This window comes from Trichechus manatus, unplaced genomic scaffold, assembly GCF_000243295.1.
Source record: "Trichechus manatus latirostris isolate Lorelei unplaced genomic scaffold, TriManLat1.0 scaffold00040, whole genome shotgun sequence".
Lineage (NCBI taxonomy): Eukaryota > Metazoa > Chordata > Mammalia > Sirenia > Trichechidae > Trichechus > Trichechus manatus.
The window spans coordinates 5,467,951-5,484,422 of NW_004443976.1; the positions used below are offsets into that span (position 1 = coordinate 5,467,951).

The window sequence follows — 16,472 nt, forward strand, 5'->3', positions numbered from 1 at the left end:
TAGGCCTGGATCTAGGTCTGGGTCTAGGCCTGGATCTAGGCCTGGGTCTAGGCATGGGGTCTAGGCCTGGATCTAGGCATGGGGTCTAGGCCTGGGTGTAGGCCTGGGGTCTAGGTCTGGGTCTAGGCCTGGGTCTAGTCTAGTCCTGGGTCTGCTGATAAGTATCCAAGGAAGATACCGGCCAAGTCACTCACCTTGTTGGGCCATAAATGCCCCGTCAGGAAGTGGTCAGAGGAAGTGCCTGCCTCTGCTCTTGTCACTGGTTTTCCTAGTGTTATTTTCAACTAATGATAGAGTGAGAACACTGCAATAGAATGCAGGTTTGGGGCTGTAATCTAGCCAAACGATATTTCACCAAACTTCAGTCTCTGCTTGGAGATCAGAACCAGACAGCATTAGTTCCAAGTCCTAGCAGTGGTGGCTAAATTTTCACCTCCTTCTGGGATCGCTTTCCTGAATATGTTATGGAAAAGACTTCCCTGGCATATTTTCTTTGTGTATCTGAAAGAGCCACTGAGATCACAGGACACTTGCAGATGTGCCCGTGGGGCCACTCAGGCAGTGTGAGGCCCTGGAAGGGTGCAGCCTTCGGAACCATCAGATCTGTCTGAACTGGAATCCTGGCTCTGCTGCTCACCATGTCTGAGGCTCAGGAAAGACCTGGCTCTCTGTGCCTGTCTTCTCACCTATAAAATGAGACGTTACCTACCTGGCAGGGCTGTGGGGGGGTTCACATAAAGCACAATACATAGAGTATAGTTAGCTAGACACAAGGAGATACCTCCCTGTAAAGGAAAGAAGTCCTCCTTTTTTATTTATATATTTTTTTTATGGAACTTTAGATGAAGGTTTACAGGACAAATTAGTTTCTCATTAAACAGATAGTACACACATTGTTTTATGACATTGGTTAACAACCCCATGACATGTCAGTACTCTCCCTTCTTGACCTTGGGTTCCCTATTACCAGCTTTCCTGTCCCTTCCTGCCTTCTAGTCCTTGTCCCCGGGCTGTTGTACCCCATTAGTCTCATTTTGTTTTATGAGCCTTTCTAATCTTTGGCTGAGTGGTGAACCTTGGGAATGACTTCATTACTGAGCTAAAAATGTGTCTGGGGGCCATACTCTTGGGGTTTCTCCAGTTTCTGTCAGGCCAGTAAGTCTGGTCTTTTCGTGAGTTAGAATTTTGTTCTACATTTTTCTCCAGCTCTGTCCGGGACCCTCTGTTGTGATCCCTGTCAGAGCAGTCAGTTGTGGTAGCCGGGCACCATCTAGTTGTACTGGACTCAGTCTGGTGGAGGCTGTGGTAGTTGTGGTCCATTAGTCCTTTGAACTAATCTTTCCCGTGTATCTTTAGTTTTAGAAGTCCCCCTTTCAAAAAAAAAAAAAAAATTAAAAGCGTTAGCTAGAGCAGTTCTTTTGAAGAAAGGACTGCTGGATTCAGTTGTCATCCCCAGACAGCCCTTCACTCACAGAAGGGTGTGGCCTCCAACCCGGAGGACAGAGTCCTGTGAACTGGTCCTGGGATGGTCAGTCCGTCTCCCATTACTTTCCAGTTCCTGGAGCTGGAGCGCCCTCTTGGGAAGCTGGACTCACTGCTTCAGGCTGCCTTAGACTATGCCCGTCTCAGGGCTGAAACCCAGTTCATTTTTGACCAGAAGAAATGGACTGTTTACATGTGTTTTTCCATAGAGAAGAGAAGCCAGTATCCAGAAATAGTCTTCCTTGGAACAGGGTCTGCCATCCCAATGAAGATCCGAAACGTCAGTTCCACACTTGTCAACATAAGGTATTACAGCTCTTCCCGAAAACGCCATTCATCAAGGAGCATGCTTATTTCTCAAGCAAAAGTCCTGCCCCACCCACCAGGCTAATTGGAAAATGGAACTGAGTAAGACCCTGTAAGCTTGACATCTTGGCTGTAGTGCCCCGGAAGAGGAATCATAGCTGTTAATGTATTTTATAGACTTAACTGCTAACTTACCCTTCTGGGAATCACCAAAAATTGTCCCCCGTTATGTCTTTTAATAAAAATAGATGATACTCAAGGGACACCAACTATATGCCTGGCACCATGCTAAGAAATTTTCACACTAATCCTGTGACGTAGTGAATAACTACCCATTTTGTCAGTGAGTAAACTGATGCAGCTCCCACAGCTGGCGGTGGCAGATCCAAAGTCTGAACTGGTCTCTTAATTGTTGCATGTCTCATCCCTCTAACTACTTATTGTTGGTATGTTAAGAAAGCTTTTGGATTTGACACGTGTATTTTGTTTTGTATTCAGCTCCCTTACTGGATTATCCTTAGATGTTTCTTTAGTTGATTCTTTTGGTTTTGTCTGCTGTCATTTATCTGCAAAGAGGTTAATCTAAGGCATTTTGAAATGCTGTGTGCCTCTGCAGATACCTACATTAAGGAAGTGAGATTGTGAAGTACCAGGTTAGTTTTTACATTGGGCTTTGTCGTCTTTGATCTAGTGGTTGATGGTAACCAAATAATGCATTACACATACTCAGCCATTGTCTGATGTATCTTGGTATCAGAAATGCACAGACGTGGGGGCGTGCTTCTCTCCCGATTGAGGAAGTGCAGCAGGGTGACTGTGGGTGCGCTGGCCTCCCAGGGAAGACAGGCTTCTTTGGGTGCTTGCCCTGAAGCCCCTAGAGTGGCCCCGTGAGCCTGCTGGAGTAAACCTGCAGGTGCTCTCGCCGGCTGCCTTTCCCTGCCCCCACTCCAGCATATCCTGGAATCCGAGACTTCTCTCTGAAAAGAGGGTGACCCTTCCCAGTCTCTAGGGCACCCCCTAGAGAAGCATGTGCCCGAAGGGTTTGAAACGACTGTGTCCATCTCAGCAGAGGTTCTCAGTCGGCTGAGCGTCAGAACAGCCTGAGGATCTTGTCAGAGCAGAGCCCTCTGAGCCCTGCCCGAGACCACTTAAATCAGGAACTCAGGGGCACCCAGGCATCATGGGCACCCAGGCCTGCCGCAGACGAGCCTTGAGAAGGCCCTGAGGAGGGACTGTAGCACCAGCCCCTCTGGGCACAGCACCTGTCTGGTATTGTCAGTAGAGGCTTTGCTGTGTTCCACCTAATACCCAGACGTGCACTGGTACTGTGCATCTTTCTGCACCCCCGTTCCACCACAGACGCTGCATTTCTCTGATGCCCAGCGTTTGTATAGCTGTTTATACCTTAAAGGACCGTAGGGTTCCACTATGGGTAATTCTGTCATATAAAGAGGATGGACATCTAAAATTGCCTTTGTGGTTGAATCATTGGCTTTTATCTAAGTTCCTCAAAGAAAAAGCATGAGAGGTTATGGAAGACAAATTAGCACAGCGGCTTCCTGCCGTAGCATAAAAAGCCTTCTCCAGTGTGTAAGGAACCCTCTCCTATGCTGGTGAATCTGTTGCTCTCTCTCTCTAGCTCCGACCGGTCTCTGTTACTGGACTGTGGGGAAGGCACGTTGGGGCAGTTGTGCCGTCACTATGGTGATGAGGTGGACAGGGTCCTGGGCACGCTGGCCGCCGTGTTTGTGTCCCACCTGCACGCAGACCACCACACGGTGAGTGCTGGGCTGACAGCTCTGCCCTGGAGGCCAGGCAGTGTCCTTCACCCACGTTTTCCTGCTGCTTGCCAGTTTTTCCTAGACCAGATTTGCCTGAAGCTCTTGTTTTTCATGTCCTCGTCAGGAAATGGTCTTTTACAAAACCCTAGTAGTCATTCCGCTCATTTACGTTTCTTGTTTTCGTGCAGTAGTAGGGGTCGTGCCTTGAGTTCACCGATGTAACTTTGATCTGGGGTCGGAGACTTGGCTGTGAGCCATCAGTGGGGCATCTCAGCTGACACTCGAGGTCCTTACCTCGATCTCCCTTCCTTTCCAACACTGGTCACTGTTTCCTACCTGTACATTTCGGTCCACGTGAGCCAAACCCCACTGTGGCCTTGTTAGAGGGATGATGGTTGATAGAAAGCTAGGAACTATTGTGAGATTATAACTGCAGAACCGTAATAGGGAAGAAAATAGGGTTTGAATGTGGTTAACCCATGTTTCCTTTTCACTCCCCAGGGCTTATTAAATATCCTGCTGCAGAGAGAACGTGCTTTGGTGAGTGCGGCCCTTGACTGGCATTCCGAATCTCACTGGTGACACGTAATCACACCTCCTGCCATTCCATACAGTTTGTGTGGAGATGTTTTGCAGTTGATTTGAGGCTGTGGTTCCTTTGTTTCAGGCATCACTAGGAAAGCCCCTGCACCCCTTGTTGGTGGTTGCCCCCACCCAGCTCAGGGCCTGGCTCCAGCAGTACCATGACCAGTGCCAGGAGATTCTGCATCACGTCAAGTGAGTGTCCGGGCGGCCTGACCACCAGGGCTGCCGTCGTCTGCCTCCCCCTCCTTAGAAAGCTCAAGGTTGTCACTGGGGACACTGCATGTTGCTCCCCTGCAAGCGTATCTTCATCCCAAAACGCAGAGACGGGGTAAATGCTTTGACTCAAAAGCAGAAATCATTAGATGGTTCTCACTTAAATGGTTGTCTTCTTTGAAGCATTTTTTCTCAACCCTTATTTTCATTCTGTGCTAGTTTCTATACTTTTTTCCAACATTCCTCCATGAAATGGCTCCAGGGCTGGGCACCCAGATAGTGACTATCACAGAGACATCCATTCCAGGTGGATGAAGGGAAGTTCAAGGGAAAGGCAGCCCCCGTCTGAAGGTGTCCGTGGCGACTTGAAAAAGGCCCTCTGTGGCCTTATCTGTGAGCATGCTCGTCTGTCAGCTGCTTTGCAGCAGCCTGGGAATTTGTGTCGGGTTTATTGGAGGGCTCTTTCCTTGTTTTAGTGACTGCCATTTAATTGTGTTTCTTCATAAGAATGATTGAGGCTCTCTAGTGACAGACTTGATTGATTCCAGTTGTTAAATGTTTCATTTTTTGATGTTTAATCTTTTCACAGTTTGATTCCCGCCAAGTGCCTTCAGAAAAGGGCTGAGGTCTCCAGCCCCATAGTTGAAAAACTGATTAGCTCGCTGCTGGAAATGTGTGACTTGGAAAAGGTAAGGGGCCCTGTGGGGACAGGGGAGGGGCCGCGCGGGGACGGAGGAGGGGCAGCATGGGGACGGGGGCGGGGTGGGGCGGGGGCGGGGCCGCGCAGGGACGGAGCGGGTGCCGTGGGCCAAGCTTCAGAGCCCTCATCCTGCCCTGTAGTTCCAGACCTGCCTGGTTCGGCACTGCAGGCACGCTTTCGGCTGTGCGCTGGTGCACGCCTCTGGCTGGAAAGTGGTCTATTCGGGGGACACCATGCCCTGTGACGCCTTAGTGCAGATGGGTGAGTAGAGGTCCCTGTGGGGCTTGTAGCTACAGGGTCATGTGGGCTAGTCTGTAGGTCAGCAGAGGCAGCAGACTTGGGTCCCGGCCCTGACAGACTCTGGGTGTCGCTGTAACATGCAGACAGGTCACAGGACGCAGGAAGCCCAGTGTTTGCACCAGGAAACTGTTGGTGAAGCCTGGGTGTGTGCTTTTCATGCCTGGGACTCTGTTCTGATGCCTGTGTGTTCTCTAGGGAAAGATGCCACCCTCCTTATACATGAGGCCACGTTGGAAGACGGTTTAGAAGAAGAAGCGGTGGAAAAGACACACAGGTAAGGAAGGCCGTCTTATTCCCCTTCTAGCCCACGCTTCCCCCAGCCCTCATCTGTTTCTGCTACGTGGAACTTTGAGGAGCCTTCTGTTCCCCGTTGGGAAAGACTCTGCCCCTCAACAACACGTGGCTGCCGAGGGCTGAGGCAGTTCTCTTACAGATGCTCTGCCTTTATGTATGCAGCGTTCTCTGGGTTCTAGGGTCAGGGATGGTTTGGGAAAGAATTAGAAATATGCTGGAATAAACTGCAAGACAGGTCAAGGAATTACCAAGGGGAGTGGTGGAGGGGCAGAGCGGCCCGGGAGCTGGATCTTGGTCTGCTATTTTAATCAAGTGTGCTCTGCCCCAGGGAAGATGCCCCGTGCTTTTTCTCAGATGCCCTCGCTGCCAGCCAGCACTGTGGGCTGACCAGCCCCCAGGTGTATGGGCCTGATTTAGGGGAGTGTGTGGCAGTCGGTCCTCCAGAGTTTGCAGTAGCTAATGAGCACGTAAGGGGACCTGCCGACCTCCCTGGGTGCGCTGAGCGAGTTTGAGGGCCAAGTCTGTGCTGGCCCTCCACTTAGGAGTCCTCCCTCGGGCTCAGCTTCAGTCTTGTTCCTTTCTCTGCAGCACGACTTCCCAAGCTATCACAGTGGGGATGCAGATGAACGCCAAATTCATCATGCTGAACCACTTCAGTCAGCGCTATGCCAAGATCCCCCTCTTCAGTCCTGACTTTAACGACAGAGTCGGAATCGCCTTTGACCACATGAAGGTCTGTATGTCGTGGGCTGTGGGATGGGGACTGGGATGGTGGACACTGCACAGGGTGGTAGTGTCTCCCCTTAGGTTCCGTGGTTGCCCGTGTAAGAGGATATATCTTAGCCCAGACCACGGGCGCTGCACAGGGTGGTGGCATCTCCCCTCGGGTTCCGTGGTTGCCCGTGTAAGAGGATGTATCTTACCCCATGATTCATATCTGGTCACACTCACGACCAGGCTGACAGGCGAGGCCTTCTGCTGCAGGGGCTGCTCAGAAATCAGCCTCCGTCAGGCCACTGGGGATTACGAAGGCCTGTGATAGGCCCAGTCTGTTCAGTCATCATGAGCCTGGGGACAGGTGGCATTCTCTCCCCTCGTGGGTGGTGAAGCTAGGCCTTACTCCCAGGCCTTCTGGAATGAAGCGGCAGAGAATAAGCCAGGGTTTGTTGTTTTGGGAGCTTGATTTTGAAAGTCTGGATTGCCTTTCCCAGGGACCAGTATGGCCCCCTTAGCCAGGAGGAAACATCACTGACTCCTCTCTCCTGGCACTGTGTTAATGATGTGGTGGGCTGACTGGTGAGGAGAGGGCTTGGTGCTGTTATGTGAGCGTGTCGCCCACAGCTCGTCCCCTCGCAGCCTCCTGGGGTGCTCCTCACCTCCTTCTTGCCTTCTAGGTCTGCTTTGGAGACTTTCCCACAGTACCCAAGCTGATCCCCCCACTCAAAGCCCTGTTTGCCGGTGACCTGGAGGAGATGGAGGAACGCAGGGAGAAGCGGGAGCTGCGGCTGCTGCGGGCGGCCCTGCTCTCCAGGGAGTCCCCGCAGAAGAGGGTGCCCAGGGACGAGCCTCCAAGCCCACAGAGCAAGAAGGCCAGAGTCCAGTGAGGGGTCGGAGTGACTGTGCATGGGTGCCAGTGTCTGCTCTCCTGCCCAGTCGGAGGCAGAGGGCACAGTGCAACAAGGAGGGCACTCAGGAGTAGACGGTGACGCTGGGCCCTGGTGGGGCTCCGGGACGAGGACCCATCTGCCAGAGCCCTCCTGGGACCTGGGGAGCCACAGGCATGGAGGCTGCTCAGCAAAGACAGCAAGTGGAACTAATCCCCATGCCAGTCGGCTTTGCAAAAGTCATGGAAAACAGGACAGCATGCCTGCCCTGCTCCAGTGATGGTGTGCCCTCTGCACTCGAGACCAGCCAACTGCATAGGGAGCGGAAAGGAAGTCTGCATGTCCGGGACACCCGAACACAATAAAGATTCAGTTTGGAACCCTGCATTCTCTCACTTGGTCCTGCATATGTCACCCTGGTGAGTCCTCTCCTTGCTGTAGCCACTGCCATCAGGGCCCAGTGTGCCCCGGGTGCCCAGCGGGCCCCATGTGCCCAGTGTGCCCTGTATGCCCAGCCTGCCCTGCTCTGACTGCAGACGGGGCCTCCCCATCACTAGCCTAGTATGTGACAGAATCGGGCTGCACTGGCTCCAGGCAGCTTCCCCACACCATGTGGGAGTGCCGGGTGCCCGCTACAGTGGATTGAGGAGACTCATATCTTCGTTCCTTCTGGGTGAGGCACGGAGCAGTGGGCTGGCTCTCTCCCGCCCCGTGGTGAGAGAGTGACTGTTTGCCCTTGAGAGGACTGAGCAATACCGCATTAGGCTGGCTCCTTGTGGGGGTTTAAAAACACTAAGATAAAAGTGCTTGAAAATTAAGACAATTTTCAGAGATCTATTTAGTATTTATTTGTGTAGAAAGAGCTTTTGAGACCAAGGACTCTGCCTTCCCTGGTGAGTCGGGGTCCCCAGGAGGCAGCACCTGAGATCTAGTCCTGTGTCCCCAGACATTGTTACTGAGACAAGACGCCAGGCTGCGCTCGGGGATAATCAGTCTATTTTAATAACATTACTTTTGACAGCTGTTTGTACATGTGTTTAAAGGTCACTTTCGACCGCTGGGCACCAATACAAAGTGGGTCCTGAACCGCCCTTGCCAGGAAGTGAGCAAAGCTGTGACGTCAGAATTTTGCAAACCCCACCATCCAAGAAAGGTGATTGTACACCAGGTCAGGAAAAATAACGAAGCATTTAAATTTTCATTGTACACCTGTACACTGGTTTAGATTGACTGGTTCAAATTAAACAAATATAGATTTCATATATACAAATATTATATCATATATAGGTTATATTATATCTATTTTAAAAGGACAAAATTGTAGTTTGCTTTTGCATGCATGACCCAAATCTGGTTCTTACTCCCTTAATCCCAAAGTGCGAACAGGCTCCCCAGTGCCCTCCCGGGCCCTCTCGCTAAGAGATGGAGTTCATGAGGGGATGAGTGGCAGGTGCTGGTGCTCCCTGCGCTGGCTGCCTCTTGTCGACATGCTCTGGGCAACAGAATTATTGCTATTCACTTGTAACCTCCAGAAAAGAGCCAGGCTCCAGGCCCTATGTACCTAGCGAGCTCTGCCAGAGAGCTAACATTCTGGGGCCCAAACTATCTTTGGGCCCTACTGACAGCCTCAGGATCATTTTTAAATCCAGAAGAATAAAATAGGGAATAAAAGGAGCTTCCAGTCATATAAATAAAACTATTAGGAAGTGAAACATACTTGGTTTTAAGCAATTTGCTTTTGAGCCTTCTGACTAAGGGCAGCCTTAAGGTTCTGTCACTGGCTCCCCCCCTCCCCCACAAGCAGCAGGAAAAGGCCAGTGCCTCAGGATGTCCAGAAGTCCCCCTGTAAGATAAAGCTGATACTGCAGGGCTAAACATTAGCTGTCAAAGGAAAGACAGCAGCCCCAGGTCTAACCAGCCAGTCGCCTCAGTACCCCCTGCCCTGCAAAGGACCTTTCCAACAAGCAGTCCCTTGGGTGGAGAGAGGTGGGTGCTGCTTGGCATGGAGGCCGAGAGTGGATCAAAAGAGGCACAACGTCAAAAGGCAGATCAAACAAAAGGCCCAAGTAACCACCTGAAAGGAACAAACACAATACACACCACCGTGCACCGCCCGGGCCGGAGCCCACGCTCTGTGAAATCCAGCCTCATGCTGGCAGTGACAAGGAGCCAACACCACAGCACGCTCACAGCGCTCCCGGCAGCAGGCGTCCGGGCACACGGACGTACACGCGGGTCGGGTGGGCGGGCGGGAAAGCCGTGTCAGAGGGCGGTGCTCTCAGACTCCTCCTCCGAGTCCCTTTTCTCAGTCACCGAGTGTCGCCGCACGTGCTCCAGGGGGCTCAGGCGGAGCGAGGACCCGAGCTCTACGTGGATAGAGGGGATATCAAAGTGGACAAGATCTGGAAATTGGCAGAGAGAGAGGTGGGTGAACAGAGGCACTCAGCTAAGGAGACGCTCACTGCAGGCAAATACAGTTAGCGCTAGGCAGCAGTCATCTGCTCATTTTAGGGACAGAGTACTTAGGGGCCAGTTGAAACCTTTTATTGCAGGGTTGGTTTAGGGTCACACCCGCTCAGCTTTTACCTTGTAAGCTTGGCATCTGATTCTGCCACAGTCAGGACTGCCTGAATGGTTCCCCCAGATTACACTTCAACCCTGCAGCTCAGCCCTGGATAAGAAGGATGCCCTCTGTGTGGGTCTCGTGGCATCACTGTGAGAATTTCAGGGCTGTACTTAGTGCCCTCGGGTCTGCAGGGATAGGGCAGGGGGCACTGGAGAACACCCTTTCTCCCATCTCTGTGGATGAGTGACGGAGTCCTCAGAATGGCCACACTATGGACGGGCGATGGCGGTGCAGGGGCTCCCTCGGGCCCTGGTGATAGCTGTAGCAAGCTGTCTACTCCAGCCACAGGAGAAGCCCTGCCCGCTAGCCTGGGCACTAGGGAGGCTGTGTCCCCTGTAGTGACTTTCTGCCTAGGCCCACAGCACCCTCTTCCACGAGGCTCTGCTGCTTTGCAAGGAGCTCTGGGCTATGTCTCTGTCGGGAGTATACAAAGGTCATTACTCCTGGGGAGATGATCAGAGCATGCACCTGCAGTGACCAGGGTCAGCAGCTATGGAACTCAGGACTTCTGTGGTTGGTAAGGGCGATTTGGAAATCTGAGAGCCAGCAGCTGAGCAAATGCCAGGCTCCTGGCTGACAGGCCATCACGGGCAGCAGGGCCTGGGGTGCAGCCCCTCCACTGGACTTCTCTGTGGGCTGGAGGCCGCTCACTGGGAGGTCCAGAAGCCAGAGAAGCCCTTCTCCCCATCCTCAGCCTGGCTGGCCAGCCTAGGTCAGGGGCAGCTCTCAGGGGTGACAGGAGGTGGCACTAGAACGGGAGCTGCTCCCGGCTAGCCTTGGGAGGGTTTTCTTTCGTTTTTAAACAAATGTTTAGTCTGAGAAATACTCGAGTACACAGACACACACTTGGACACTGTCCTAAAAGACATACAAACATGGACGCTCTGGGACAAAACACCTTCTCCCTCTTCCCACCCCCATGTGGTCCTCAAAACGCCCTTCCAGCCTGTCTTCGTTTTGTCGGCTGTCAAGCAGGGCCTCGGTGGGTTTGAGGCTGGCTCGGCCAATGCCACCTGCTCACCCTGAAGCAGGGGCTATTCCTCCTAAAAGGGTGTTTGTGGGCCTCTGGGCCTGTCTCTGCCCTCCCTCAGCACCTGGGCCTGTATCTCCTGTGTACCAGGGCAAGGCTGCGCCTGGCGGGGCCTCCTGTGCGGGTCAGAGCACAAAACCCCATCTCTGTCACAAATCAGGAATGCTGCCTTGGTAAGTGTCTTACCTTCCCTGGGCCTCAGTGTCTTAAGCAGTCAAACGGAAATAATAAAGGGTGATGATGAGCTTCAACACGACAATACCAAGGAAGTGATTAAAGCGTGCCCAGCCCAGAAGAGGCGCGTGATGTCAGCTGTCACTGATACCCTCCAGCCCCCTTAAAGAGAGGCCTGAGGGAGAAGGCAATGAGCGAGGCAGGGCACAGGGTCTAGGGAGAGACGCGCCCGCTGACGTTCATGGGGAGAGGGGAGCTGGGATGGCTTGTTTGGCAGGTGGCTTCCGAAATGTCTGTTAGAGACCTGTCGGTTAGTGCCGCTGCCCTCCTGCCTGAGGCCTCTGTGAGAACCAGGGGCTGAGAGGGAGCACCCCTGGGGGCCTGGAGGGCTGAAACTGGGGAAAGCCCTTCCCTCATTCACTCTGGCCACCCTCACAGAGGCAAACACCTCATTCCTCCTGGGGTCTTTCATGCTCTTGCCTCCGTTTATAGGAGCTGACCAGGCAGATACTGGTATAAATGCTCCCCAAATAAATTACTGAGTTGGATGGAAAGGATCTAGCTGGCCACGCTCATCGGGGGCGTGGGCGAGGCTCGGGTAAGAATTCTGAGACTGTGGGTCCTCCCTCAAGGTTTGCCAGCTCTCGGCCCAGAGGAAGACAGGTTAGAGATGAAGTCGGAGGGTGGAGATCCACAGGTGCACGCTTGGGAGGCTGCTGGAACAGTCCCCGGTCCCAAGGACTCAGCCTAGGCGAGGTCCCTGTGCCTGCCTGCACCAGCCTGTCCTCCCACGAGGAGGCGAACCCTCCCTGGGGCACTGAGGACAAAAGCCTTCGGCCAGCGGTCGAAACACAAAAATCAGCCACGTCACATGAAGAACAGATCTGGCACCCGCCCAGGTTCTAAGCTAAAGGGGGAGGGAATGAGGAGCTGACACTGGGTGGTTCTGAGGAGAAGGTGGGGAAAGAGCTCAGCTTTTTGCTAGTTTTCTCCCCTGGCTCCTCCTAATGAAAAGGCAGAAAACAATAAAAGCCAGTGATTCCAAAAAGCCAAATCAGCTCAGGGGCCGGGTGGGTGCTGTGAAGGCTGGGGAGGCAGGAGGAGCATAGCAGCCCAGCAGAGCCCCATGCAGAGGGGAGGGAGGGAGCCGGCGGCCGGCCTGCGAGCTAGCCGTGTGGAGAGGGGGCGAGGCTGGAGCCAGCTTACCCTGAACAGCCCCTCACATGTATCCAAAACTGCGTCACTCACGTCACACAGCTGCAAGAACACAATGATAGGATTGGGAGAAAGGAACAGACATGCAAAACGAGAACAGTCACAGGTGGGCCATACGAAACTCTAGGGCTTTTCTTTTGGCTCAGAAACCAGACACACGGGACAAGAAAGTCTGCTCCCGAAAGAATATGAAGACAAAGCAGAGTGTACGTGGAGGTCAGCAGGTCTTTGGCCTGCACGCCGGAACGTGAAGCACTATGTTTCTCAGACAACCTGAGGGTCACTGTCCCTCAAATAAGTGCCCCCTTCCTGGGTCTTCTACGAGTAACGTCCTCTGCAGCATCTGCCCACCCTGTGGCCTGCAATACCAACACTACCAGTGTCCCTGCCTGGGGAGGCTGGGAACTCCAGCCGCCGCCACAGGGCCAGTGTGGTCAGGGGGACACCCCCCAGGGCAGGAGACCTGTGAGCTCCCTCCTCTCAGGAAAACATTTGTCACCACAGCGAGAACTGCCAGCTGGGAAGTGGGCTCGCTGCCATTTTCCCAGGAGGGACGGTCCTTTGCTTTTCCTAAGCCTCAGTGGAGATGGCAGCAGCTGAGCTCTGGGCAGTAATCTCATCCCAGAATGAGGAAGCCAGATTACCAGGAGGTGGTTACCCACAATATCTACTCCTGACCCCACACAAACACTTAAAATGGACTAGCCTTTTCTGAGGCAGCAGGGAGCCCAACTCTGCAGGCTCAATGCTGCCATCCAACCAAGGGAAGCCTTGCTCTTTTGGCAAAACATGTGGGGGGCTGAGGGGGCACTGTGGACCTAGGCCACGGCTTGACCTGGGACTCAGGTCTCTGGAGAGAGGGAGAGAGAGAGAGAGAGAGAGAAAGTGTGTGTGTGTGTGTGTGTGTGTGTGTGCGCGCGCGCGCGCGCATGCGTGCCTGTGTGCGCGCAGGCTCCAGTCCAAGGTGTGTCTCTTCCTGCTACTTGGGACAATATTAAAGAGATGTGCACAGGCTCTCTGCCATGCAGTGACACAGTGGGCTGACTACTCCAGGCACAGCCCAATAGGCTACCTGCCTCCCCAAAAGAGGAAAATGCGAGACTGACTTCAGCAGCCATCACAGATATGCCCCTGAGGCTATCATCTCATGCAGTCAGTGTCTGGGAGACAGTTCAAAACTGTTCTCTTTTTCTTCCAACCGATGAGCAGTCTCTGCTAAATGTGGTATCTGTTTGGGATTTCACCTCACGCATTCTTCTGTGGGTAAACAGATCAGTCTTTACTTTTAAATTCAGGGCAAAACTTAGTAGCTGCTGCCTTGTCCAATTAGCTTCTCAAGGAATTAGGGGGCACGGGTCGGGAGTGCATGTCTTTTCTGAAACTGATCACTCTCTAGTGAAAATATATTGCTAAAAATCTATCTTTCTAGTAAGGCTTATTTTGACTAACAGGGAAGATGTCTGTGGTTCTTGGCCCTCGTTCTCAAGGTAAGGATTTGTGCCTGTGTAGTTGCCTGGGGTCCATGCAAGGAGAGCCTCAAATACCACACCTGTATTTCACACCAGCTGTTTTGGCATCACTGAGGCTCCACTCCAAAGCCAAAAAATTAAGATCAGATGCAGAATTCTGGGTCGCCAGGCATTAGACGGGGAGAAGTCCCCTTGACGGGCAACTTGGATTCAGGGGGGCTGCTTTCCACTGGCTTTCCTGGTGGCCGGCTAAGGAGATCATCCTGTGCACTACACATGGCACCAACACAGCAACCTCATTCAGACAGGAGGCCCTGAACGCAGCAAAGCCAACCAACCCTCCCTCCACGCGGCACACTCTGCTAAGGTTCACGGAAGAACGCAAGGGAGCCAGAGGCTTGGTTACCTGTGGACATGCTCTCCCCGGGGGACATGCCATCTAGCATAGGGTGCTCCGCAGGCTGTGGACTAGAGGCTGAGAGGTTTACTGTGGGAGGCTGAGGCGGTGGCAGGGTGGGTCTCTGTCGGGGCTTAGGGGTGGGCCTCGATTTGGCAGAAGTGCTTGTAAAGACAGTAGGAGAGGACAGAGGCGGGGCTGCTGCAGCCGGGGAGAGCTGGCCAGAGGCCAAGGAGTACCCTTGAGGGTAACTCAGTCCATAGGGTGATGGGGTGCTCGGAGGGGTGGGAGACAGGCTGACTGGGGAGGGCTGGCCGGCGGTGGGCTGCTCAGTCATAGGCCCCAACTGGCCAAAGGGAACCTTGGGTGGAATTGGTGCCAACTTCTTTGAAACTGAAAGAGAAAACACAACACAACACAAGGTTGTTCAATGCAGTGCATTCAGTGCAGCTTGTCTGCATACCCTTCAGGTAAACCTGCCAATCTTCCACCCACTCCCACCTCTCCCGACACTGAGAGAGGCTAAAATTTACACCGTGTTATACAATATAGGAATACGTTGTTAAAAAAATTAACTGAGAACTGCAAGTTTTCCTATCTTTCCATCTGTTAACTAATTTCTGCCCCTCTTTTCTGGATTCTTGCCATGATCTACGCACACACAAACAGCCAAGTTGGAGAGCCAATGTCCCCTGCACAGGTAATGGACTGGTTTCCAGGGACTGCCATCACCTGGGAGTGGTAAAAGGCCTCACAGCTCCACCCTGAGAAGAGGGACTCAGTCATGCCGGGGAAAGCCGAAGAGGACTGGAGCTCAGCTGAGACCGCGGAGTCCCGGCCAGGGCAAGCCTTCAGGGTAGGAAGCACTTAATTTTGGCTGAACCTACCAATGCTTCTGCCTAAGTCACTTCCCTTCCCTGGATCACTGTAGAAAAGGCTGGTTTATAAAACAGGACGGAGTCACTTGTGGCTGCTATCCACCATGCCACTCTCCTACCAGCTTCACCAAGATCCGCCCATGGTGGTGCTTAATGGGAAGGTCACATTCAGACCATCTCCCACCTTGAGCGCTGAGGGTGGGCTGCCTTGGGGTCTCCTGGTGGAGACCATCATGCAGGACCATGCTCTTGGCTGCCACCGTGGGGACCTATGACCCAACTCTCTGGCCACAGAAACCGCCTGCCTCCATCACTGTGTCTTCCCCTCTCCTTTCCTCTCCCCTCCCCCTTGCCTCAATCCTGCCTACCTGCCTCACAGGTTTTCTTTTTTGTTCTTTCATTCATTCAAAAACTGCAGCCTCTGGGTGCAAGCATATACTCATCTACTATGTTTTTCAAGCACATCATTGCCCCAACCTCCTTGTAAGGGCTGGCTGTGGAGGCACTAATTCTTTTCAGTCCTCAGGGAGGCATCAGGGACTCTTCCTCCCCACCCCCATCAACACAAATACCTTGTGTACGTCTCTGGCTCTTTTGGCCTGCAATGTGGAAAAGAAAAGGACTCACTCTTTAGAGTCCCAACAACTTGGGTTCAAATTCCTATCCTGCCACTTATCTACTACATGCACTGGGCAACTTATTTACACCTCTTCTATACAATGGGAAGAATAGTATTTTCCCCACAGCACTGTGATAATTAATTGGATAATTAAATGGGATCATGTATGTAAAGCACTATGTACTTATGACTTGGAGCGTCTGGGCAGTGCAAATGGTTAATGAGCTCAGCTGCTAACCAAAAGGTTAACAGTTCACATCCACCCAGAGATGTCTCGGAAGAAAAGCCTGGCAATTTATTTCCAAAAAATCAGCCACTGAAAATCAGCCTATGCAGCACAGTTCTATTCCGGCACACATGGGGTTGCCACAACTCAAAGCTGACTCAATGGCAACTGGTGGTAATTATGACTTACTAATAAAACCACTTAATTTTCTAATTTCATATTTCAACTCTACTCCCTGAGTACAGAGTAAGTTTTCACAGCAGCTGCTATTGTTAATGCGTGACCGGCAGAGACTGCTGATCTAGGAATTACTGTTTTGGGTGAGAAGAAAGTGGAAGCCCTAGGTATCAATGCTTGAACATGTCTTCTTATAAATGAGCTGAAAGTGGGAAGGCACACTGGCACCACTGTATTTGTGACCACACACTCTGGGTAGTGACAGGACTTGGCCATGATGTTGAACTGTAGGCAAAGTGTCAAAAGACCTAGTAGTCAAAAAAAAGGCAAAAAAACCCCTAAATGTATCAATAATGGTCAATGGCAGGGGTGGAGGGTGAAGAAGAAAATTATACC

The 16,472-nt window shown here is 52.4% G+C and overlaps 2 protein-coding genes across 2 annotated transcripts in view; one reads left to right on the top strand and one right to left on the bottom strand.

Annotated features, from left to right (window-relative positions):
* Nucleotides 1-7,698, top strand: part of ELAC2 (elaC ribonuclease Z 2) — a 32,088-nt gene extending 24,390 nt beyond the window's left edge. Inside the window, exons 16-24 of the mRNA XM_023731068.1 lie at nt 1,692-1,788; nt 3,428-3,566; nt 4,071-4,109; nt 4,237-4,346; nt 4,957-5,056; nt 5,208-5,328; nt 5,563-5,641; nt 6,250-6,394; nt 7,056-7,698. Coding sequence (XP_023586836.1) covers nt 1,692-1,788; nt 3,428-3,566; nt 4,071-4,109; nt 4,237-4,346; nt 4,957-5,056; nt 5,208-5,328; nt 5,563-5,641; nt 6,250-6,394; nt 7,056-7,265 — 1,040 coding nt within the window. The 3' untranslated portion in view covers nt 7,266-7,698. The remainder of the gene's footprint in view (nt 1-1,691; nt 1,789-3,427; nt 3,567-4,070; nt 4,110-4,236; nt 4,347-4,956; nt 5,057-5,207; nt 5,329-5,562; nt 5,642-6,249; nt 6,395-7,055) is intronic.
* A 1,829-nt stretch (nt 7,699-9,527) lies between these two features.
* ARHGAP44 (Rho GTPase activating protein 44) overlaps nt 9,528-16,472 on the bottom strand; it is a 114,009-nt gene continuing 107,064 nt past the window's right edge. The window contains exons 20-21 of the mRNA XM_023730984.1: nt 14,186-14,569; nt 9,528-9,667 (exon numbers count right to left, since the gene is read on the bottom strand). Of these exons, the coding sequence (XP_023586752.1) occupies nt 9,528-9,667; nt 14,186-14,569 (524 nt within the window). The remainder of the gene's footprint in view (nt 9,668-14,185; nt 14,570-16,472) is intronic.